This window comes from Aquarana catesbeiana, linkage group LG07, assembly GCF_042186555.1.
Source record: "Aquarana catesbeiana isolate 2022-GZ linkage group LG07, ASM4218655v1, whole genome shotgun sequence".
Taxonomy (NCBI): Eukaryota; Metazoa; Chordata; class Amphibia; order Anura; family Ranidae; genus Aquarana; species Aquarana catesbeiana.
Window position 1 is genome coordinate 61,612,628 of NC_133330.1, and position 25,022 is coordinate 61,637,649.

Sequence of the window (25,022 nt, forward strand, 5' to 3'; positions counted from 1 at the left end):
AGACCTCCTTAAATACTATTATGCAACTCACCTCAAGGCGACCATGTCTTAGTCACACAGGTTGGCAGCTAGCAGATGGTCGGAAATTAAGATGAACATCACCTGCCAGGTACACCCATGTGCCATGTTATGGTCAGCTCTAGATACGTCTATCACCCAACTAAGAAGCTTATGTTTACATCCTATGCTGTTCACCCTTAGTATATGGAAAAAATGCTCCCAACGGTTCTTCCTCACTTCTCCGTGCCCACCTCTGTGAAATATACTATTTAACCCAGACATTCCCGATAGCCTATCCTATAGTCGAATGTCCCCTTGGTCACAAGCTGGCATTTTTCAACTTCGTAATATGGTAGAGCCACTTACCCGTAGACTTCTCTCTTTTGCGGAGATTCAACATAAATTCCAGAACTCCAAACAATTCTTTTACTCCTACTTACAGTTTAAACATTATTTCTCTTCTAAGTCGTCAACCCTAACATTAGACAAACCTACCCCATTTGAACTTCTCTGTGCCCAAGGCCCTTACCAACCTCATCTTATATCATCTATTTATAGATTTCTCCACGATGCTTCTCCACTAACTGACTCACACCATCTCTATATGCAAAAATGGTCCCAACTCATCCAACAACAGATTACTCTCCCACAATGGCAGAAAATATGGGACTCGGTATCTAATGTTTCGAGATATGTTGAGCAGAAAGAGTCTGCCTATAAAATAATGCTTTTCTGGTATAGAACCAGGATTTTTGTACAAAGAGCGTTGGCCATAAGTTTGTATTGCATACAGACGGCAGGACTTTTCCAGCCAACTTTCACCAAATCACGTGGTTTTTCAGCTCTTTACCACCACCCTTTGGTCAATTTCTCCTTGTGAGCCGGGTTCACACTGGTGCGGGGATCCGACTTGAATCCCCGCCAATGCCAGGCAGTGTTTGGTATGAATCTTGAGGGGGAACTCCACGCCAAATTTAAAAAAAAACGGCATGTGTTCCCCTCCAGGGGCATACCAGGCCCTTAGGTCTGGTATAGATCTTAAGGGGAACCCCTACGCCGAAAAAACGGCGTGGGGGTCCCCCCGGAATCCATACCAGACCCTTATCCAAGCACGCAGCCTGGTCGGTCAGGAAAGGGGGTGGGGACGAGCGAGCGCCCCCCCCCCCTCCTGAGCCGTACCATGCCCTCAACATGGGGGGGTGGGTGCTTTGGGGGAGGGGGGCGCCCTGCGGCCCCCCACCCCAAAGCACCTTGTCCCCATGTTGATGAGAGAAGACGCCGGAGAGACCCCCGAAGTCGGAAGAAGACCCCCGGAGCTGCCTAATAAATTACTTTAAAAACCTGTGTAGTGTGTTTTTTTTATTGACACTTTTTTCCCTAGGTGAATGAGTAGGGGTACGATGTACCCCATACTCATTCACATAGGGTGTGGGGCTGGGATCTGGGGGCCCCCTTATTAAAGGGGGTTCCCGGATTCCGATAAGCCCCCGCCCGCAGACCCCGACAACCAACGGCCAGGGTAGTCGGGAAGAGGCCCTTGTCCTCATCAACATGGGGACAAGGTGCTTTGGGCTGGGGGGCCGCAGGGCGCCCCCCTCCCCCAAAGCACCCACCCCCCATGTTGAGGGCATGCTGCCTGGTACGGCTCAGGAGGGGCGCTCGCTCGTCCCCACCCCCTTTCCTGATTGGCCGGGCTGCGTGCTCGGATAAGGGTCTGGTATGGATTTTGGGGGGGGGGGGACTCCCATGCAGTTTTTTTCGGCGTAGGGGGTTCCCCTTAAAATCCATACCAGACCTAAGGGCCTGGTATGCTCCCAGAGGGGAATTCCCTCTCGCGCTCGGCGCAGTACGAAAATGTGTTTTTCCTATTGCAGCCAGCGCGAGATGTACAGTACCCTGTCGCCGAGAACCAGCGCGATCCGGTCGCGCTGTAAACATTCTCGCAGACAGGTACTGTAGTTTGTAAAAAAGTCTGATGGCTTTGTGTACACATGATCGGACTTTGCTCCATCTGACTTTTGTTGCCGGAAAGTTTGTCCGTTCGCACAGCCAACAAAAGTCTGATGAAAACAGAAAAAGTTTGTCTGATGGAGCGTACACACGGTCAGATGTTGCTCCAAAACAGCTAATTTGCATGTTTGTTGTCAAAAAGTCCGATCGGATGTACGGGCCTTAAGACCCCTCGGGTTTGCTGGAGATGCCATGATGCCGTAGGCTCCACTACCACATCTTCTGGGAATGCCCCATTATCCAACCATTTTGGTCCTCGGTCCAAACCTTCCTACAAAATCTCTTTGATATAACTGTTCCCATGGACCCAATTCACTACCTCCTAGGCCTGCCTATCCCTGGCGTCTCCAAGCCTACCCGAAAACTGCTTGCATTTGTTCTTTGTCCGCAAAGCGGGTAATCCCCTTGGGATGGTTGTCCACTTCCCCACCCACATTAAGCCAACTATTACAGGCCCTAGCTCACATACGACTCTCTACCTCAATTTTCAAAAATTTGGGAGCTGTGGGATAATTTTGTACTTAACCCTGATTCAATACCCCTAATGTCTGAAAAATATTGCCCCCCCCCCCCCCCCCCCATCTCTTTACATGTCTTACTAAAATGTTTCTGGTTCTTCCATTCTCATCCCCCATGGTGTGCCTCTCTTCTACTTTTTATTTCAGGTTACATGCCCCCTCCCCGGTAATTCCCCTTTGTTTCAAACCTTCCCACTGGGAAACTATACTAGCTGTCAATTTATGGAGCTACCATTATCATTCTGTGTTGGTAATTTCCTGTTTTTCTTTTCAAGCTTGCCGGTTTTATGCTATTCATGACTTTGTTTTTTCTGCAACGCATATGTGATTTATGTTTTGAATGTTACATCATACTCTTTTTTTCATATCTTTTCCATGTATTTATGTATTTCTATGGAAATTTTTCAATAAAAAACACAATAAAAAAAAAATTAAAAAAAGGTAAATATGAAAACAGATTTAAATTATAATAATAATAATCAGTATTAAACAATAGGAAAAAAAGTTTTGGCTAAGGTTATGCTATCCTGTAGAAGGGTGCATCCTTATCTTTTAAGAATGCAGGGTATATGAGAAGACTGGCTAAACTTGGTTAAGTAGAAAACCCTTTTAAATTGGAATGACTCACCGCTTTAAGATAAGCCACGTTACTCTGGCGAATATCTTTCAAAAGTTCATCCCTTGGCGTCAGTTCGACAAGAGGTGGTGGCCGGTTTCTTGGCACTGGCTTGAGAGTTTTTATTACATCCCTGAGATTGGTTTTCTCTGACAGCTCTGAATTTTGAGACGTGCTTGACTTGGGTGCTGCTCTCTTTAGTTGTATCATGTCTCGCAGGCTGGTTTTATCTGCCTCTTCTCTCAACTTTTGGGCAACAGACTTTGGCTGGAATTTTTTTAGTTTCACATCCTTGAAAGGTAGGGGTTCAGCATTGACCTTGTTTTCTGAGCTAATCTGTGGTTTGTTTTGTTTAATTTTTCGGAGCGGTGGGATTGGAATCTTAGGCTCTTCAGAAATTGTTGGCATCCTTGAGTTAGGAGCTGGTGAAGCTTGATTAATCATTGCCCAAAGTTGTGGAGGAATACCCAACTCCAGACCATTCTCTAGCATAGACATGATCTCCTCCTCATCTTGTACTTGTTGCTGTTTCTGGTCTTCTTTCCTTTTCTGCCTTTGCTTGTCTTGGTTTCTGGTCAGCAGATTGGTAACCACCATTCGGGGACCAGGCAGCTCAAAATGGTACCCCATCTTCAGTAAAGTGTTATTAGCCTTTAGAAGCCTTCCGATTTCCATTTCAGCATGGTGGCCCAACATATGTCTTTGATTGTGGAACCTCAGTTCAGTCAAGTATTCGTTAAACTGAAGGCACCTCATGATAGCCACAATACCTTTACCTGTGATAAAATTAGACTCAATGTTCAAGGTGATGATGCTTCTATTTTCACGTAACATGTTGGCCAAAGCAAATGCAATGTTCTCATCAGCTCCCACATTGGTCATACTGAAGGTTTTTACATGTTTGTTCTTTTTCAGAGCATTTACAAAGTCAACAAGCATTTCTTTTGGAATATTCTCAATGTTGTTCAAGTTGACCTCTTTGATGTTTGGATCATTTTTCCTGATGCTCTGTAATGTTCTGTCCAAGTCAGTTTGGTTACCAGAAGGCCTGGCACTCATCTTGATGAAGCTGGAGTCTATAGCTAGTTTTTTGGGGATGTTCAATTTGGAAATCCCTGCTGGCTTTATGTTTTCTGTGTTGTCCACCAGATCATTGATAGCAGTCAGTGTGCTACCATTTGCCTTCTCAACCACAGACTCAGTTCCTTCCTCCTTCTGTTGGGTTGGTTGTTCGCCCTCACAATCCAGTGCAGTTTTCGCACATTCCTTTTTTGGCTCTGCTTCCGGGATTTGCTTTGTTTGTACCTTCTCTTGCACATCTTTTGTGCCATCAACATGGTTGTCCTTGTTGCAGACCTTCTCCAATACTTCATTTTTACTCTCTTCTGTTTGTTGTTGTTTCTTCTCTCTGTCCAGACGTTCTGGTCTTTCTTTTTCTGCTGCAGCAATTTTTCTCTATCAGTAATAAATAGCTTAAGGTTAATTTTGAGAAAAAGTTAAATGATCATATTCCATATCTGCTTTAAATAGATGTAAACCCTCACTGGATGACATTTAGTTAGCAAAACAGTTGTACCATAAACAATCAGCATTTTTTGTTTTAAAAAAATACTATAATCTCTTTTTTCCATTCATTTTATTTTAGCGCTTCTGATTTCCATCAGGGTCTTTTAACCACTTCCTGTCTAAATGCACTATATCTATATATATATATATATATATATATATATATATATATATATATATATATATATATATATATATATATATATATATATCTCACAAAAGTGAGTACACCCCTCACATTTTTTTAAATATTTTATTATATCTTTTCATGTGACAACACTGAAGAAATTACACTTTGCTACAATGTAAAGTAGTGAGTATACAGCTTGTATAACAGTGTAAATTTGCTGTCCCCTCCAAAATAACTCAACACGTAGCCATTAATGTCTAAACTGTAGGCAACAAAAGTGAGTACACCTCTACGTGAAAATGTCCAAATTGGGTCCAAAGTGTCAATATTTTGTGTGGCCACCATTATTTTCCAGCATTGCCTTAACCCACTTGGGCATGGAGTCCACCAGAGCTTCACAAGTAGCCACTGGAGTCCTCTTCAACTCCTCCATGACAACATCATGGAGCTGGTGCATGTTAAAGACCTTGCGCTCCTCCACTTTCCATTTGAGGATGCCCCACAGATGCTCAATAGGGTTTAGGTCTGGAGACATGCTTGGCCAGTCCATCACCTTTACCCTCCGCTTCTTTAGCAAGGCAGTAGTCATCTTGAAGGTGTGTTTGGGGTCGTTATCATGTTGGAATACTGCCCTGCGGCCCAGTCTTCGAAGGGAGGGGATCATGCTCTGCTTCAGTATGTCACAGTACATGTTGGCATTCATGGTTCCCTCAATGAACTGTAGCTCCCCAGTGCCGACAGCACTCATGCAGCCCCAGACCATGACACTCCAACCACCATGCTTGACTGTAGGCAAGACACACTTGTCTTTGTACTCCTCACCTGGTTGCCGCCACGCATGCTTGATACCATCTGAACTAAATACGTTTATCTTGGTCTCATCAGACCACAGGACATGGTTCCAGTAATCCATGTCCTTAGTCTGTTTGTCTTCAGCAAACTGTTTGCAGGTTTTCTTGTGTATCATCTTTAGAAGAGGCTTCCTTCTGGGATGACAGCCATGCAGACCAATTTGATGTAGTGTGCGGCGTATGGTCTGAGCACTGACAGGCTGACCCCCCACCCCTTCAACCTCTGCAGCAATGTTGGCAGCACTCATACGTCTATTTCCCAAAGACAACCTCTGGATATGACGCTGAGCACATGCACTCAACTTCTTTGGTTGACCACGGCGAGGCCTGTTCTGAGTGGAACCTGTCCTGTTAAACCACTGTATGGCCTTGGCCACTGTGCTGCAGCTCAGTTTCAAGGTCTTGGCAATCTTCTTATGGCCTAGGCCATCTTCATGTAGAGCAACAATTATTTTTTTCAGATCCTCAGAGAGTTCTTTGCCATGAGGTGCCATGTTGAACTTCCAGTGACCAGTGAGAATGATAACACCAAGAGTGAGAACGATAACACCAAATTTAACACACCTGCTCCCTTGTAACACTAACGAGTGACATGACATCGGGGAGGGAAAATGGCTAATTGGGCCCAATTTGGACATTTTCACTTAGGGGTGTACTCACTTTTGTTGCCAGTGGTTTAGACATTAAAGAGGAAGTAAACCCCGATGGATTTTACTTCCTCCCTTTTCCCCTGCAAAGTAGAAGCATAATGGGCTAGTATGCATCGCATACTAGCCCATTATGTGCCACTTACCTGCAAACGAAGCCCGCGATGTCCCCGCTGGTGGCCGCATCCATCTTAGCCCCTCTTCCTTCCGGGGCCATGGACTCCAGCTCTGTGGCTGGCAGGAGTCGCGTGACATCACTCCCGTGCATGCGAGCGGGAGCCGTCAGTCACGGCACTTGCTAGTGAAGGCGCATGTTTAGGAGATATTTACAGTACCTATAGGTAAGCCTTATTATAGGCTTACCTATAGGTACAACTTCCACATTGGGGTATACAACCACTTTAATGACTGTGTGTTGAGTTATTTTGAGGGGACAGCAAATTTATACTGTTATACAAGCTGTACACTCACTACTTTACATTGTAGCAAAGTGTAATTTCTTCAGTGTTGTCACATGAAAAGATATAATACAATTTTTACAAAAATGTGAGGGGTGTACTCACTTTTGTGAGATATAAATATATATATATGCTTGTGGCTGGCATCAATGCCATTTGTATGTTGAGTGGCTCTCTAATGACCAATCACAGCTGAAACAGCTGGCAATGTCCTGTGACTCCATCTGTTCTGATGTTGCAGGGATTAATCCCTGCACACATGCCATCTCCCTTGTGTCATGTACTCCTATAGACAGGGCCTCATGTATAAAAGTGTCTGTAACTAAGAACCGTCTCTGTTGGCCAAAGGAACATGTCAAATCATTCTTTCCATCCTCTATTCTACACTGGAAAGATGAAGGTGATAATCTGTTTTCTGTCGCCCACACAGAGTTCTGTTGTGGTCAAAATTTCAGTCATAAAAGTGAAACCGCCTCTATAAATTGCAATATTTTTTTTTATACTGCCAGCTTAGGTGTGATTCTGGTCAGTGACACAAAACATAGTTTTAAACTTGAAATAGATAAATAAGAAAAATGCATAGAGAACACTCTATATTGCTTTTAGAGCTGAACTTCTGGGAAACTTAAAAACTATTCTTGTAAGTAGGGCTCCCACTGCAATGCACGTATTAGATGTTTGTTTTTGGCTAGGCTACTAGTAAAAAGAGGTTTTACTTACCCTATACCTTGCTCATATGGGTTCCCCCTCTTTGTGTGACTGACCCCTTAACCACTAAAAGACCAGCCTCGTTTTGGATTTTAGGTGTTTACATGTTTAAAACAGGTTTTTTTGCTAGAAAATTACTTAGAAAAAAAACAATAAATAATGTTTGGGGTATCTAACACCCTAGAGAATAAAATGGCGGTCATTGCAATACTTTTTTTTGCACCGTATTTGCGCAGCGGTCTTATAAGCGCATTTTTTTTGGAAAAAATTCACTTTTTTGAATAAAAAAATAAGACGAGTAAAGTTAGCCCAATTTTTTTTTATATTGTGAAATATAATGTTACGCCAAGTAAATTGACACCCAACATGTCACGCTTCAAAATTGCGCCCGCTCGTGGAATGTCGTCAAACTTTTACCCTTAAAAATCTCCATAGGTGACGTTTAAAAAATTCTACAGGTTGCATGTTTTGCGTTACAGAGGAGGTCTAGGGCTAGAATTATTGCTCTCGCTCTACCAGTCACGGCGACACCTAACATGTGTGGTTTGACCACTGTTTTCATATGCGGGCGCTACTCAGGTATGCGTTCGCTTCTGCGCGCGAGCTCGTCGGGACAGGGCGCTTTAAAAAAAAATTTTTTTTTCTTATTTATTTTACTTTATTTTATTTATTTTTTCACTGTTTTAAAAAAAAAAAAACACGTTTTGGATCACTTTTATTCCTATTACAAGGAATGTAAACATCCCTTGTAATAGAAAAAAGCATGACAGGTCCTCTTAAATATGAGATCTGGGGTCAAAAAGTCCTCAGATCTCATATTTAGACTTTAATGCAAAAAAAAAAAAAGTTGTTTAAAAAAATTACACAAAAAAACAAGACAAGTGGGCGGAGCTGACGTAATGACATCGCTTCAGCCGTCCTATGGTATGGAGACGGGTGGGGGCCATCTTAGCCTCACTCATCTCCATACTGAGGAAGTGACAGGTCCCGATCGCCTCCGTCGCTACCGACGGCTCTGGTAAGTGGCGGAGAGCGCGGGAGAGCGGCGGGAGGGGGGTGGCACCTCTCCCGCCGCCGATAACGGTGATCTCGCGGCGAACCCGCCGCAGAGACCACCATTATCGTGTACAGAACCGCTGGCCCTAAAGATGGATACCTCGGTTGTGGCAGCAGCTGCTGCCGTTACCGAGATATCCATCTTCAAACTAATGACGTATATATACAGTGGCCGGTCGGTAAATTAAAGCCATTTCTACTCGTTGCTCCATCAGTTGGTTGCCCTCTGATGTCATCACAAATCATGCAGGACCAGCAGTCCTAAATTGTGAGGACATCAAGGACCTTCCCACAACTCAGAGCGTTGATGAGAAGAGGAGAATGGCAGCTTCTGGGGCAGCAAGAGATAAGGTAAGTAAAATTTATTTTATTGGTACCCTAGACAAAGACAAGCAAAGTAGAATTCCATTGTCACTTTACATAGTTCATTTGGCCCAAGTATTTCCATTACTAAACGAAGCTGGGACTCCTCCACTGTCAGAATACACTGATCAGCACTGCCGCCCACTAGCTGCAGACGCTGATCGAATGAAAATTTTCCAACATCCCATTCAACAAAAGTCAAATGTTGGACCGATTTCTGTTCTGAATGGCCACAGATAGGTCGAAATTTGGCCTGTTCCTGCAAAACCAGCCAAATTTTGATCCATCTATGGCCAGCTTAAGTGCTTTTTCCACCGTTCAGGAAAAGCCTTGCATTTTTATCAATAAATACAATGCTTCCTTTGCTTGGTCAAGGTGGGGAGGCAGGCAGATGAAGTCACAATTTTCACCAAATTAATACAGCCTTGTATTCGTTGATAAAAATACAAGACTACTTAACTGAATGGCAGAGAAGCACTAAACCCAAATCTCCCCCCAAAAATATTAAAAGTGACAAAAAACCTGGAATTTGACCATTAACCATTGCAGGGTGAGGGGGGGGGGCACTACAATGGTAGCTGCAAATTTTCTGTACTTCGGCTTTTTTTTTTTTTTTTTTTATAAATTCTTTTTATTTATTTCAGAAAAAAAAAAAGTTACATAACAGAGCCTCTGGGCATAACCAGCTCAAGGTGTATAAAACATTAGGCAAGGCATATCATACCTTAACTACTAGTCTAACCTAGTGAACAGACAACAAAACAACCTGTACTTTAGCTTTAAAGTGGTTGTAAAGGCTGTGTGCAGCTCCCCCTAGACCCCCCCCCCCCCCAATACTTACCTGAGCCACATCTTGATCCAGTGATGTGCACAAGAGCAGCAGCTCTCTTGGGTCTCTCCCTCTTTATTGGCTGAGACATAGCAGCTGGAGCCATTGGCTCTTGCTGCAGTCAAACACGGCCAGTGAGGAGGGAGCGGGGGCGAATCCAAACCATGCTCTGTGTGTCTTATGGACACACAGAGGCGGCCCAGGAGCGAGCATGCACGAGTGCCCCCATAGAAAGTAGCTTGCTATAAGAGCCCCCGGAAAGGGGGAGGGGCCAGGAGCACCAGCAGGGGACCCAAGAAGTGGAGTATTGGGACTGCTCTGTGCAAAAACATTGCACAGAGCAGGTATGACATGTTTGTTATTAAAAAAAAAAACAAAAAAAAAACAACATTAGCCTTTAATATCACTGTAAAATTGACATCAAGCATAATATAAATCAGCAAAGTCGAAAATCACTGAACATTTCCCCTTTTTTGTGTATCTATAGCCAACTTTTAATTTTGGATAGAATGGGTAAGAGTTAAACTGGTAGTAAAGTGCCACCCACCCAGTTGGAGGAATTTCCTTTCTGTTCTTGTCCCAGAGATGAAACGGGAAGTGACAGGGAATCTCTCCAAAGTGGGAGTAATTACCCCATTAGACAGCTGTCATCATCAGAACAGGTGTCTCTGTTGGAGGGCTTCCCTTCTATTTCTGTTCGGAAGACAGCTGGAGAATTTTGGATTTCCCATTACTTTCTGTTCCAATGATGATGGTCAAAAGGCCAAACAGAGAAGGTGTATTTCACACAGACAGCAATATATACCTGAAGGTAGAAAGAAGATGTGGGGTGCTCCAGTTGAGTATCTCACATCGATCTAACATAATGCTTTCAATTGTATATTGCCAGACCCAAAGGAAGCAAATAAATAAGTTCATAGGGTTTACATAAACTTAAAAAGAAAGTCAAAGCATCTCAAAAGCAACCGAAAGTCTGAGTCTACATAAAGCCTTAAATGATTGCGATTTCCAAAACGATGAATCAGTAAGGCCTTGTTTACACTAGAGGTACTCTCTTAGGCAGGCCATAGATGGTGCAATTTTCAGAAAGAAATTTGCACAAATCCTCCATCAACACAGGCAGTGCTGACAGGGAAATCCCTCTTGCCGAAACATTGTGTTCTTCCAGCAGGGGATGGAGGGTTCTGAGAATGGGGAGTGGCGAGGGGAGCTGTCCCCACCAGGAGAAGACCGTGATTATTGCTAGCAACTGCTAGTGATAATCGCAATTAAATCTGGGCCGGTTGTACCAAAGTCGATCAATTCATCAACTTGGCACATTCAGCCTGCCCACATATTAGATCAGCTTTGTTGGTCGACTGGTGCTTTGCCATTCCAACCCAAGTATAAAAATCTACTGAATGAAGGACAGTAAAAAATATTCATGTTATTTTTTTAATGTATGTTATATTCTAAACCTTGTGTTATGCTACAACAAAAACTAACCTATTATATCCATACAAGATCCAGTAACTTTAATTTAAAGTAGAAGTCTGGCCAAACAAAGTTTAGTTTTGGACACAGGAAGTGAGAAGAATCTCTCCAATGGAGACTCAGCAAAAAAAAAAAAAACACGTACTATTCTTAGGCTGTGTCCCCTATCTCAACAACACCGGTACTGAGGCCAAGCTTTAACCACCTCGGACACAGACAGCCATACAAGCCAGGCAGATTCTAAGCCTTCTGACTTCTGAAGCTACTCCTTGTTCATTGAAAGTCCCTTATTACAAGAATGGTTTAATCATGTAAATACAACCATCAAATGAGAATTAAGTCTTAATAAACAATAATAATGGACTTATTTTTAATAAAACACCTGTGCGTATGTATGTTTACAAACTAGTCTTATGTGTCAAGCAGAAATATGTCTAGTTGCATACCCAAAAAGTGTTATTAACAGGAAACACTAACAGTAATTTTAATAAAGTTTGGTACAGTTTAACAGTAAGGGACCCCCCCCATGTGGCTTGTATGTATGTGAGAGATACTGTGGACTAAAGTAGATGTGGAATGGTGAAGCGGAGGATTCCCCTACTGGCGTGTGATACCAGAACCAAAGCGCACTTAAATCCTTTTTATTTACAAAGGTCATTTATTTCCAGTGATGATGGTGTGACATGGGGAAGAGCACTGAGAACACATTATATGTGATTGGAGCTCAAAACTGACACCATAGAGGAATTTTTGGAAGAAGTTAGAAAGATACATGCATACACTTTATTTAGAGCACTTTAATCTACAAACTTTGCACTGGATAAAATGAATTAAAGGCACTGGAGACATTTATCAATTTTTTTTTTCTTGGTTTGTGGGCACTGAACTAATTATTAATTTATTATCAAACTAAAAAAAATGATCTACATTCACAGGGGAACCCCCACAACAGTTTGATGAACTGTGGGCTGGCAGGTTGGCGTAGAAAAAAAAAAAAAAGGACAACTATTTCCTATTTTCTCCAAAACTGAAAAAAGAGAAATACGTTTAGGTTACATTTTAAGGTGTATGTAAACCCTAAAAATGACCTTCTCTTATATGGTCCCTCTTGGTCCATTATATATACACACACCATTGCAAGAGATTTGCTATATATCCTGTGCATTCTTCAGTCTTTTCTCAATGTTCTCAGGAAGTGTGTTAGGAATACAGAACCCCCCCAATCCTCACATGTAATGGTGATGAGTAGAAAGGGAGATCATCTGTAGTTTTAAAGTGATATTATACTCTTGTTTTTTGTTTTTTTTAAATAACAAACATTTTAAACCTACCTGCTCTGTGTAGTGGTTTTGCACAGAGCAGCCTGGATCCTCCTCTTCTCAGGGTCCCTCACCTGTGCTCCTGGGCCCTCCATCCTGCCGAGTGCCCCCTCAGCATGCATCTTTCTATAGGGGCACCCGAGCCAAGCCGCTGCTCTTTGTGTCAATTCTGTGGCTGTGGCTCAGCCCCCCCCCTTATTGGCTCCCTGACTTTGATTGATAGCAGCGGGAGCCAATGGTGCGCCACTGCTGTGTCTCAGCCAATCAGGAGGAAGAGTCCCTGACAGCCAAGGCTTTCTTTCAACATTGCTGGATCAAGATGGGGCTTAGGTAAGTATAAGGGGGCTGAGGGGGGCTACTGCACACTGAAGGTTTTTTTTATCTGACTACATAGAATGCAGTTAGATAAAAAAAACTTTCTGCCTTTAGAACCACTTTAGCATACTGTCCCAGGATAACAATGCTGCTCCATTATGAATACACTACACTAGGTCAACGTTGTCGCTTTACACAGGAAATGTGTTACGCACAAGATCATCAGGTGACCATAAAGAAAACAACCCTGAAAAAAATAATTAATGCAGCCACCACATTTAAGGTGTAATGAACACTGGGTGTTTAGCCCATGTAAATCCCGGTGTTTTCAGGTGCACGGGAGTCACAGGTGCAGCGTCAAGCTCTGCTGCCTACAGCCTGTCAAAGTCTATAACAAACTAAAATATAGGGTGGCTGGACACTGTACCAAGTGGTACTCGCATTTAGGGCTGTATGCATTCAGGAACACATGAAGCCCAAGGAATGATAAGCTGCAATATATTACAATCTTGTTATTAGGTTAAGATTCACATTAAGCCCACATTCACATTGGAGTGACTTGTCATGACAGGTCAAATCGCGTGACAAATTGCATCATATTGCCGGCAATGGCACTGCTCAAATCGGTGCGATGCCAAATTTGCGGTGCTGCACTGATTTAAAAAAGTAGTACATGCATTACTTTTGTGGATTTTGGGTGGACTGGAATAGACATCTGTGCATGAAGCTGCATAGATGTTTTCAAAGTCGCACTGAAATGTGGCCTGGAAATCATGCGATTTCAGATGAAGTTGCTCGATTTCAAAGCCGCAGTCAATGTGAACGGGGGGGCTAAGGGTCACTTAAGAGGAACATTATATGCCTCCTCATTCATTACACAGCCCAACAAAATAAATCTTTTTTCTTGGTGACTTGCATTTTAGACCTGTTCTTGGGGTTATTTGGGGCACTGATTCAGAAAATTGCATTGGCATTGGCTAGACTGCATCAGCTCTAGTTTCTTAGATATGGTCGAATTTATATAATTTGTCAGTCAGTTCTTTTGAAAACATCTTCCTGATAAACTTATTCTTCTGTTACCTAGTCTGTGTTTTTGCATACAAGTTAGCAGATATAGTGAGAGTGTTTACATACTTTCAACTGTAATTTTACATTGGAAACATTGGATTCTAAAGTGCAAGTTATTAACGGTATTACAGTTTATGATCATATATAGGAGGTGTGTGTGTGTGTATATATCACAACTCATCATTTCATTTTTACAGATCTAGCACTGTAGAGGTTATGGCTACATTTTGTATTTATTTCATGCTACAAGGAAATTAAATAAGACTAGGTTTACACTGCCGCGACCTGAAAGTAGCGTGACTTACAGTGCGACTTTGCCAGGCGACTTTGGCATGACTTTGAAGCAACTTCAGGGATTGCCTGTAAAATCTTCATGTAATGTTGGATCCAAATCACATCAATTAAGATGAGGATCTGACTTGGAGGCAACTTCCTTTAAAGTCTATGGGTACAAGTCGTATAGAAGTTGCCTTGAAGTAGTACAGAAACCTTTTCAGAGTTAACCAAACCTAAAACACTACATTAAAATATCCTGATTTTTGAAGTGCAGCCAGAGTGAAGAGTGGTATATGACATCTATATGGTATCTCAAAAACTAGAGCAGAAAGGAAAAAAATGAAGCAATTTTTGGATTTAGACAGTAGAATATACCCAGGAACAGATCTAACATTAGAGGCACCAAAATGTGTGTTGGCCTGTGATTTATCTTAAGTGGTAAAGTAGCATTTTATTTCCCTACTTGAATTAAACCCACCCAAAACTTCTGTTCTATTATCTTCACTTCCTGTCCTGTTGAGAATAGATTCACCTAACGCCGTGTACACATGATCGGAAATTCGGCCAGCAAAAGATCGATGAGAGCTTTTGGTCGGAAAATGCGACCATGTGTATGCTCCATCGGGCTTTTGCTGGGCGAATTCCAGCCAGCAAAAGATTGAGAGCATGTTCTCAATTTTTCGGTCAGAAAAAGTTCCTATCCGAAAATGCGATCGTCTGTAGCAATTCCAGCGCACAAAATTCCTACGCATGCTTGGAAACAATTCAACGCATGCTCGGAAGCATTGAACTTAATTTTCTCGGCTCGTCATAGTGTTGTAAGTCACCGCGTTCTTGACGGTCGAAAGTTCAGCTTGAGCGGAATCCCATCGGAAAAGCCATCATATCTTTTCCCGACCAAAATCCCGATCGTGTGTACGCGGCATAATAAGAAGTGAGGGAAAATCTCCAGTAGAGACAGAGAAGGGAGTAAAAATGGAGATACACAAAAGCAGGACCCCTCTATACAATTTTCTGCACCTTAAATGTAAGTGGAATGAAAGAGTTCTTTATTATGAATGACAAACACTATACATGTTTTATATATATATATATATAAAACATGTACAGGTAGTGCATCTCAAATCAGTCTATACAGTATCAAGAGGTCAAATCAAGTAGTGGAGCCCAAAACCTCTATGTGTATTGCGGCATAGGCGACTTTGAGTGGGATCCCCCCTCTGCAGACTACATGATGGTGGTTTGTTCTTTCAGAAATAGAAATCTGACATTTTGATCTACCCCTGCTTTACTAAAAAATTATTTCTATTTGTCTGTGTTGCTGTTGGAGATTTGACCTCACTTCCTTTCTGGTGAAACAGTTGTCACCTTGACAGTAATGAGGTGAAATCACTCGGAAGCCTGGATAGCAGTAAAAACCCAACAGGATTTTATTCTCTTCCCCACTTTATCCAAAACTAAGAAAATGTTTAGCTGGATATACACTTTCATTGATAAGATCTCTGCTTGAGTTGATCTGCCCACCTCTTATGGATAGTGCAAGAGGATTCTATTCCCCTGCTGGATTTTTTATTAATTTCATAGTAAAGAGAATGGAGCTGGAGGAGTGACACTGACAGGAACACACTCGAGTCGATAGGCGATTCACATCACTAATTATTTAGGAATAGCTATGGATCAGGAACGTTTGCTCCCGTTTTGATGTAGCACCCAGAGACACATTTTAAGTCATTTCCTTCTATTATGTTATGATTTACCTCAGAGGGAAGCAGTGTAACGGGAACTCTCTCCTCCTCTAACATTCGCGTTGACTCCTTCTCCCAGTGCAGGTAATCAATGAGGGATCTGTGGTCGAATTGTCCTGTAGGTGCTTTCTCAGTCTGGTCCTTCTGTATCATACCCACTGGTAAATTTGGATCTGGAGCCAACACTTCCATCTCTTTCTGGAGCTCCTTCAGCTCCTCCGGAGAGAGATTGGCCAAAATTTCATCTTCGTCGATGTCTCCAAAAGATTCCTGGGATTGGAGGTCAGACTGGCCCGATGAAGCATTATCTGTTTGGTTCTTTGGTGTCATTCCCCCTGGTAAATCTGTATCAGTCGCCAGAACCTCCATCTCATTCTGAAGCTCCTTCAGTTCTTCTGGGGAAAGATTAGCCAAAATTTCATCTTCATCGATGTCCTCAAAGAACTCGTCCAAGTCTGAATTGTGGCTGGACTTTGTCATGTTATCAGTGCTGTCTGAACAATGAACGTGAAGGAAATAAGATGCTACGGTACCTTTACAGAGCTCCTCACCATCAGACAAGAGTCACTCCAGCTGAGGCCAGAGCTATATTAAGCTGCCACAAGGCTTCATAGAGAATTTATGACAGTGCTGCCATGTTCTGTTTTCAGCAACTGGTGTCAGCTGTGCAAACGCTTCTGACATTTGAGTACAGCTAGTTCCCCCCCTCCTCACATGTAGCAGTCACTTTCTAGAGGATTCCACCCTCAGACAGGCAAAATATGTCACTCTTTGTAGGGTCACCGCAAACCTGTAGCTTTAAATAAAGATTTCATGCTTTGGAACCTGATTAGCTTTACACCTGCAGCGGTGTTTTCATCATTCAGTGCAGGTACTGCTTAAAGTGAACCTGTATTTTGACAATACTTCTAATACTCAATAACCTCAAAACTTTTAGATACTGACTTGGAACAAGCATGAAAATCAGTCCTGACTTTACATGCTTGTGGTGGGTCAGCAACTCAAAGTATTAAAAATAGTGTAGCGGGCACCTACTTTTAGGTAGGTGACCTTTTTGGTAGTTTAGTTTGGTAGTCAGCTAAATTTAGACAGGCTTGTGCTATTACAGCAGGCCTGTTTTTGTTCATTTCTCATTTGAGTGGCAGGTAGTTTGTATGCTAGTCTCGGCCAATCATTAATTTGCTTGGTAATGCCCGGGACTCTCATATAAAAGCCGGGTCACATGGTTGAGAGAAGTTTTCCGGGCTTCCTGTTGGAGCGTGGAGAAGCCAGCCTGGTTCCCGGAGGGGAGAGGTTTCCCCCTCCGGGGAGCCAACGGAGCTCCCCCCTTGCGAGAAGGGTGGGGAACCGGTCTCCATGGAGGAAGAGACGACATCTTACAGCATGTAGTCGCTGGTGTCGTTGGCCGCCCCTGTGGGGAGTTGAGCGGGCCATAAAGGAGAGAAAAAGAATCATTGCGGGAGAAGTAGCAACAAAGCGGAAGGAAACTGGGCGATCGATCGTTTATGAGTGGCACATGGACTATTGATCACGTGAGTGAAAGTCCAAGGGAAGGGTACTGCCAGAGGCTGAGGGATGTTGGTATGCAAGTCAGTGAGATGGGCAGTGATGGCCTGTGACTTTGCGTTCAGCAATGCCCCGGGTCTCCAATCAGTCGGGCAGGAGAAGTTATTCAGAGTGACTCTTTCTCGGCTCAACTTGGAAGTACCATGCAGATGGGAAGTAGTGGTAAAAAGGTAGCGGTGAAGCTGCACACACACACATATAGAGATACAGACTGTTCTTGAAAAGTCATGCAGATGAAGAAGTTATTCAGAGTGACTCTTTATCAATTATTCTCTATCAAATCTACTTCCATCTTCCCTGATTGAAGAAATCACACAAAGTGATTTCCTAATTATCCGCAAATGATTCTAGTTTTCCCGTAAGAGACCGTGAAAAGATGATAATGTAACAAAAGAGCATCTCAAAAGAAGTCCTTCTCCCATCCCAGTTCATGTTAATTAATAAAGCAAGAGAAAAAGCATTATGGACTGTGTTTGGAGTTTATGGGCTGCGATGGGTTAGGTAGTAAACGTGAATTACGGATATAACATAGTGTTGGGCAGATAACTAAAATTTCAGGGGTTTGTTGGTAATGCAGCTACCATGTTCATTCTTTTCAACTTTTTGAAATAACAGAGATACCTTTTAAGTACAAAAAATGTAGATACAGGATATAAACTTGTCATGCCCTCAGTTAGGCAAACCACAAAGAATTAATATGCAAAACTGGTTAAACCCACAAAGCTTTTTTCACCACTACATTCCTCTATACTTTCTTTTCAAAATGACAAACACAATCATTTGAGCAATCATTTTATTCAGAATTATGCAGATCTAAACTGATTGCTGAAATGGTGAACCAACCAACCAGGGTTCTGTGGATCGATCCCTAAGGTTCCCCAGAGGTTCCTCAGGGTTCCTTGAGCTGTGGCTAATTGGCTTCTCACCTGTTGGTACCTACATAGTTCTGGGTCCAATGCACTTGGCAGAACCAGCAATGTGACACCAAACATCTGTTCAGCTGTGTGTAAATGTTGCATTTTTCCCACTGACCACCAATGAAATGACAATCTTCCCACTGACTCCTAAAAATTGATTTTAGTTGGGGTACCTCAAGACCCAAAAATTATTTTAAGGGTTCCTCTGTGGTAAGAAGGTTGAAAAAAGCCAATTTAGAGACTGGATGACCACCAGACCAAACAGAGGTACAAATGAGGAGGAACCGAGGACAGAGGATTTGGTTCCAAAAGAGAGACAGTTCCTCCATATGAGGAACTGGAATTCTTTATATAGCCCTACAGAACAGACAGACAGTGCACAGTCCACATGGGCTTTGCTGCTGCTTAAAAAGGAGCTTCAGGCTCCCCCAAAAAATTAAACATCAGCAGCTACAAATACTGTAGCTGCTAACTTTTAATATAAGGACACTTACCTGTCCAGGGATCCACCTTTGTCCTCACCTGAACTGATTTTTCAATCGGCTTCGGATGCAGGCGCCAGCATCTCTAGTAAGGGAAAAAGGAAGTGAAGCCTTGCAAATGGTCCCATGCAGGGCAGAACTTGGGGTGGTAGGGGCCCCTGGGCTTGAGTCACTTTCGGGCCCTACCTTCTATACATTACTTTAAATAGAACAAAATGTTGACTGGTACCGTAGACAATGTTACATGTTAAAAAAACGTAATAATCTATATGACCACTGATTGAAGCTTGAAAAACGTGACACTGATGACAGATGACACTAATATGTGGCACTGATGACAGATGGCACCAATACGTGGCACTGATGACAGATCGCATTAATATGTGGCACTGATGACAGATGGCACTAATATGTGGCACTGATGACACATGGCACTGATGACAGATGGCACTAATACGTGGCACTGATGACACGTGACGCTGATAAAAGATGGCATGTGACACTGACAGGTGGCACTAATGACAGATGGCACTGATAAGTGGCACTGATGACACGTGGCACTGGAGGCAGGTGGCACTGGGGACATTTGGCACTAATAGGTGGCACTGGGGACAGATGGCGATGGGGACATTTCTCACTGATAGGTGGCACTGGGGACAGATGGCACTATGTTGTGTAGTGTAACTGTAACTAGTGTGAGTGTTCACTCACTGCTGCAGCACGGAAGCTCTCCCTCCTCACACGCTGTCTCTGTGTGAGGAGGGAGAGCAGGCGATGATATCACCTCTCATTGGACACTCCGATCGAGTGCTAAATGGCCGCTGTGATTGGCCATTTAGCACGAGGGACAAGGGACACGGGCAACACAGAACTTCCCTGATGCGCACCCGCGGCAGCGTGCAGAGGGGATGTAAACAGGAGGACGTTCAGGGACGCCCTCCTGGCAATTGGTGTCCGCGCTGTAGCTGTCTTTCAGCTATAGCACGGGCGCCTTGGGGCCCCCTATTGGGCTGGGCCCATGGGCTTGAGCCCAGTCAAGCCCAATAGTAAGTCCGGCCCTGGTCCCGTGGTCTTTAGAGACTTCCGATGTCCCAGAAAACACCGGGGGAGAGTGGGGGCGCAAACTTCTGGCTCAGGACGCAGCGTTGATCTGAGCCGAAAGTGGGAGTAGATACCTGGTTTTGACCCCTCCCGCCCCTAAAAAATGCCAAATGTGGCAGTCTAGGTGGGGAGCATGCAAACAAGCGGAGCTTCACCTTTCGGGTGGAGCTTTGCTTTAACTGCAGGCATACTATCCATGGCAGCATACACATGATTGCTTCATCCACATCCAACCTACAGGACTCTATAAAATAAAGCAATACCCCCTGCCTTATTCCAGTAACTAGACTCAAATCAGCCACAAGGTCAGGAACAGGGGATGGAAGTATGCTACCATGGATAGGCACCAGGAAAGGAAAATTATGGAAAAGCAAGTATTCAATTTTCATATTTCCTGGTGCCTTTATGACAGCATACACATGGTAAATGGTAAAACTCACTACTAGGGAGGGAAATGCTCCTGAAATAAAAAGTTTAGACTTTATGAAACAGAAAGTTGCAAGGTCTTCCTCCCAAAATCTCGAGAGGTGAGATTGGCTGGATCCAAGCTATAGTGGAACATAAACATGGAGAAAGAAGACCAGTCTGCTGCCCTGCAGGTTATCTCTGGAGAGACTTTTGTCAGAGCCGCCCATGATGATGAAATTCCTCTTGTCGTGCGCATTCCCTTCCTGAGCGGCAGGAAGAGCACTAGCCCGGTAAGCCTTATGTACAATATGCATAATCCACCTGCCTATTGTGCGCTTTAATGTTGCTTGCTCTCTTCTTGCCACGCTAGGCACCACAAATAATCTGTTATCTTTCTGGAGTTGTTAAGTAGCGGAGATGTAGAACTTTATGCTTTGCTTCAAGGCCACCACAGGAATTATATCCTGTCACTTTCCGTGAGCGTAGTGCCTGCTGAACGTGACCCTTTCAAGTGATTGGGGCCACTGAGCAATATATGGGGTTGCAGTGCGCTAGTGCAGGATTCAGGGCATTGAGCAGGCTAATGCTCTCTGAAGTGCAATCAAAACGTGAATCGTTTTTCAGAGACAAATGCTAGTATGAACGAACCCAAAGTCCATGGTATCCTTTTTCTTTTTCTCATATAGACAGGGGTGGAGGCATATGATTTTACTAGGTCATTGCTTCATTTAAAGTCCCAAAATCCTCCTTTTTTTAGTGCCAAATTAGGGTTGGAAGTACGCGGTTATGTTTAGTTACATCTGACATAAGGAGCATGCATATCATGTTTACAGTTGGCCCAATATTGCTTCCCTCTGTTTTTCCCCCTTCCCTCTTTGCAAGGGTTATGACATAAACCAGGGTGTGTGAAGTAAATTTTATTTACTGAATAGATATGTAGCAACTCTCTCATGCTGCGTTTGTGGGGTGTCATGTGGTCTGGTTTTGTGAGTTGGTTGGGTTCTCTTCTGTTCCTGGAGCTGCGATGTGCACCACAGGCTTTCACTCCTCCTCTGCCTTCATCTGATGCAGGGTGAGCGGGTGCCCAGGCGTTGCGCATCGACGCCACGCCCTATGCGCCGGACGTGCAGCATCACCCTCCATGGCGCCATAAGGCCTGCGCTTTTTACATCTGCGGGCAACAGGAGAAGAAGGTTTTAGCACCAATTGCCGGGCGGCATAGCCGCTCAGGTGATGGTACCTCCCTCTCATTCTGCACACTTGCGTGACATTGGGAGTGTGCTGTGGCTGCGCCCTTATAGGCATCCTTCCCAGGTGGCCCAGCTACCTTGCCTGTTTTCTCTTTTCCTTTAGACACTATGCACCACTTCAGATCACGGTTTTTATATCTCAATATCAGGTATCACTTATTTATGTATTTTACTATCAGGTTTTCTTGGGCTTCATTTTAATTGGTCTATTTCTTTTTGGTGGCCTATTTTTTCACTCTTTACCTCACTTTCCTTCACACTTCACATCCCTCTATTTGGGTTTCACTAATGCCACTACCTGTATACCTGCACTTATCCTACTTTAACAAGGAGTATTGGGTTATATTGCACACTATGGACTAAAACATATATAAATACTTTTTACAGAAGCCCACTGGAGACATTTTTTGGCAATAGCCCTGGTCACATAGGGGGATCAGTATTTCATGGATATATGTCCACTTTGGATGTTGCTTCATGTTGGGTTGTTGTGGCGAATCACACTGCCACAGTTCCCATTAATGATGCCCACAAGGGGATCCCAGCGCTCAGTGCCATACCTTCAATACACAGCTGCTTTTTAAGTTAAATAGGGGGGGTTTCCTCATCCTATCTTTTTTTGTTTTTCCCTTTGACAATGCCAGACTATATAGGAATTTATGCATTTTATTACAGATATACATCAAGTGTCTGCTCCTGAAGAGTGGATTAAATCCCCAAATGCGTCAAGCTATTTAGATGCCGTGTTCAAATCAAATATGTGTTTGCAAGACTTCATATGCAATTTCTTATATATGAATCGTGTTTACAGGATCCTATATGAACTTTCACAACTATACAATTTTTACTTAAATTATTATTGATATGGATTAGAGAGTGTATAGGTTGCAAATTTACAACTCTTTTGTGCCATCATGTAATATATGTGTATATATATATATATATATATATATATATATATATATTTATGATCTACCATCTGATAGGTAAATTTAGTGAATTGCTCGTTATAGGAAGTTAGATTTGCCTCTCTTCCAGCTTGGCTGACGTTGCGTGTGGTTCCACATTGTGCCGGTGGGTGTCGTTGTCACCATTGGCGGGTGTTGGAAAAGCAACGTGTTAAAGCGGATGAGTTCTCCTCTGTCCCGGGGACAACTCGGTGGAGGTGGTCCTCCGAGTTGCACTCTGGGAGAGGGTATTTATGGGACAGACGCCATGTTTAAGGGTGCGTTTTCAGCCACCTGCTGGCCCTCCTGGCCGACAGGTATGTGTTAGAGTATCACTTCATGGTCCTCCGGTCCGGAGGACCGCATCGCTGCGGCGCGTGGGTGGGCCCAGAAGTCTGTCTGGGGCCTACCACAGCAGCCGAGGAATGGTCCTGAGCTGTCTATCCAGAGTGAAGAAGCTGGACAACCGAGAAGATCCCAAGGGAGGACCCTTCATGGAAGGATCATGCAGAGTGCTGGTCTGGAGAGGGGCCTGGTGACTCGGTTGGAGGACATATCCTGAAGTAGTCTTATTGCATGGTACTGCCGGGTTGGCTTAAAGGTCCAAGTACTGTGTCTGACATTCATCACGAACCAATACATCCTGTGGCAGAGGATCATACGGGTTTGTTTCAAGCAAGTCTGTGGCAGAGACTTTTGTTCGTGCTACGTACTGGCTGCTAGGCAAGTGAGAGAGGCCTATCCAGGCGAGCAAAGATCGTGTCCCAAAAAAGGGGATTGCATTCAATTACAGTATTCAACTTTAAAGGATGTTCTAAAGAAACCTAAAGAAAGGTATTTGAGCTTCTTTGCAGTTTTCCTCCTGCCTCTTTCCTGCTAATTCCTTCGTTACTTGGTTCAATAAAGCATTGAAAACGCACTAAAGTGTTGGTGCTTATGTCATCCAGAGGTAAACTCAATGGAACCCTAGACCCGGTGCCGGTGAAACAGAGGTATCGAGAGTGAAGGTAACAGCCCGCTTAAACCAGCAGCTTCACCGAGAGTTAGTGCTACATGTGGGGGCTCGTCCGGGATTTGTTGACCATCAATTCTTGCAACCCAGAGAGGTGTTTCACCGGGAGTTTACGGTGAGAGCTGGACTTTGTCAATTTTTCAGGAGTAGAGGAGGTTGAAAGTTGCAGGACTTTATTTCTGAATGCGTAGGCGGCGGGCGCTAGTAAAAGCCCGGGAGCTACGTGATCAGAAGAACAAGTGGGAGGAGTCTACCCTACTTGATACCGCGTGGGATGCGTGTGTGTGTTTGGCACCAGAGAAGAGAGGCCTCGTGATCGTGCTGAGAAGATCAGAGTGTGGCCATGTCTTTTTCAGTGATGAAGCCAATTATGGGACCAAGAATGTTCCCTGCAAGCACTGTGTTGAGTATTGTACTGACTGGAACCCTGCTTACGGACACTGGTGTTCATCTGAAGCCTCAGGGGAGGTCTCAGGAGATATTGAAGGACTGGGCATGATTTGCCACCGATGTGAAGGACTGGCCGTACATCTCCGTCCATTTGGCCGATGTCCGCAATGTGGACAGTATTTGTTTGTGGTGGAGCAACCTACCATGTCGCCCCGTGCTTATCGAATGGATTGGGCAACAGGTATCGCCACAGTAGAAGCTGCTACTATTACAGAAAGAGAACGGCAGGCTACCACTTCGCCTGTTGTTGCAGAGGATGTTCTGGAGAGAGACACTGCTGTTGTCGTCTCATCAGCGGACATTGCTTTGAATTCTGTGTCTACCGCGCCTGTCTCTGTTGTACCTGTTCAGAGGAAGGTGGGATATGTGAAGGCTTCCCGCGGCCGTGGCCGAGGCCTACCCCAGAGACTACCCGAACCGGATCCAACAAAGTCCATGACGGGAACGGGTAAGCAGCTGATGGGGAATGTATCTGGGACTGTAAATAAATATCTGCCAGCAGAAGAACTGGGAGATTCGGAAATAGAATCCTTGCCGGATCTTTCCGGTGATGATGACCTATTTGAGACTATGTCACAAGAGATGTTATGGGCACAAGGCGAGGATGTTGCCTCTGCTATGACTTTCCCTGAATGGACAGCCCTGAGTTCTGGGAAGACGTCACCCTGTGTGGAGCCACACAGCACTGTAAATGAGACATTGTCAAAAGTTGTTAGTTCACTTCAGACACTGGCTGGGTCTATGGTGAGCAAATCATTGGATTCATGTGTGCCTCCTGGCATGGGGAAAAAACAGATCCTTGCCCAAACTTGCACGTTTGCAGAGAATGTTGAACAAGCGTGTAGCTACGGAATATGGCTTGAAGTTCCCTTATGGTCCTCAGGACATAATGTAAGTGATTGAAGTTAACCGGGAACTTTGGTACAGTGAAGCTGTTTGGG

The 25,022-nt window shown here is 43.8% G+C and overlaps 1 protein-coding gene across 3 annotated transcripts in view; it reads right to left on the reverse strand.

Annotated features, from left to right (window-relative positions):
* LMOD3 (leiomodin 3) overlaps positions 1-25,022 on the reverse strand; it is a 64,169-nt gene that overhangs the window by 20,410 nt on the left and 18,737 nt on the right. For 2 of the 3 annotated variants that reach the window (XM_073592215.1, XM_073592214.1), the window contains exons 1-2: positions 15,961-16,605; positions 3,157-4,599 (exon numbers count right to left, since the gene is read on the reverse strand). In XM_073592215.1, the coding sequence (XP_073448316.1) occupies positions 3,157-4,599; positions 15,961-16,428 (1,911 nt within the window). In that variant the 5' untranslated portion in view covers positions 16,429-16,605. Of the gene's footprint in view, positions 1-3,156; positions 4,600-15,960; positions 16,606-25,022 lie in introns of those variants that run through there. The other variant, XM_073592216.1, reaches the window with a different exon arrangement.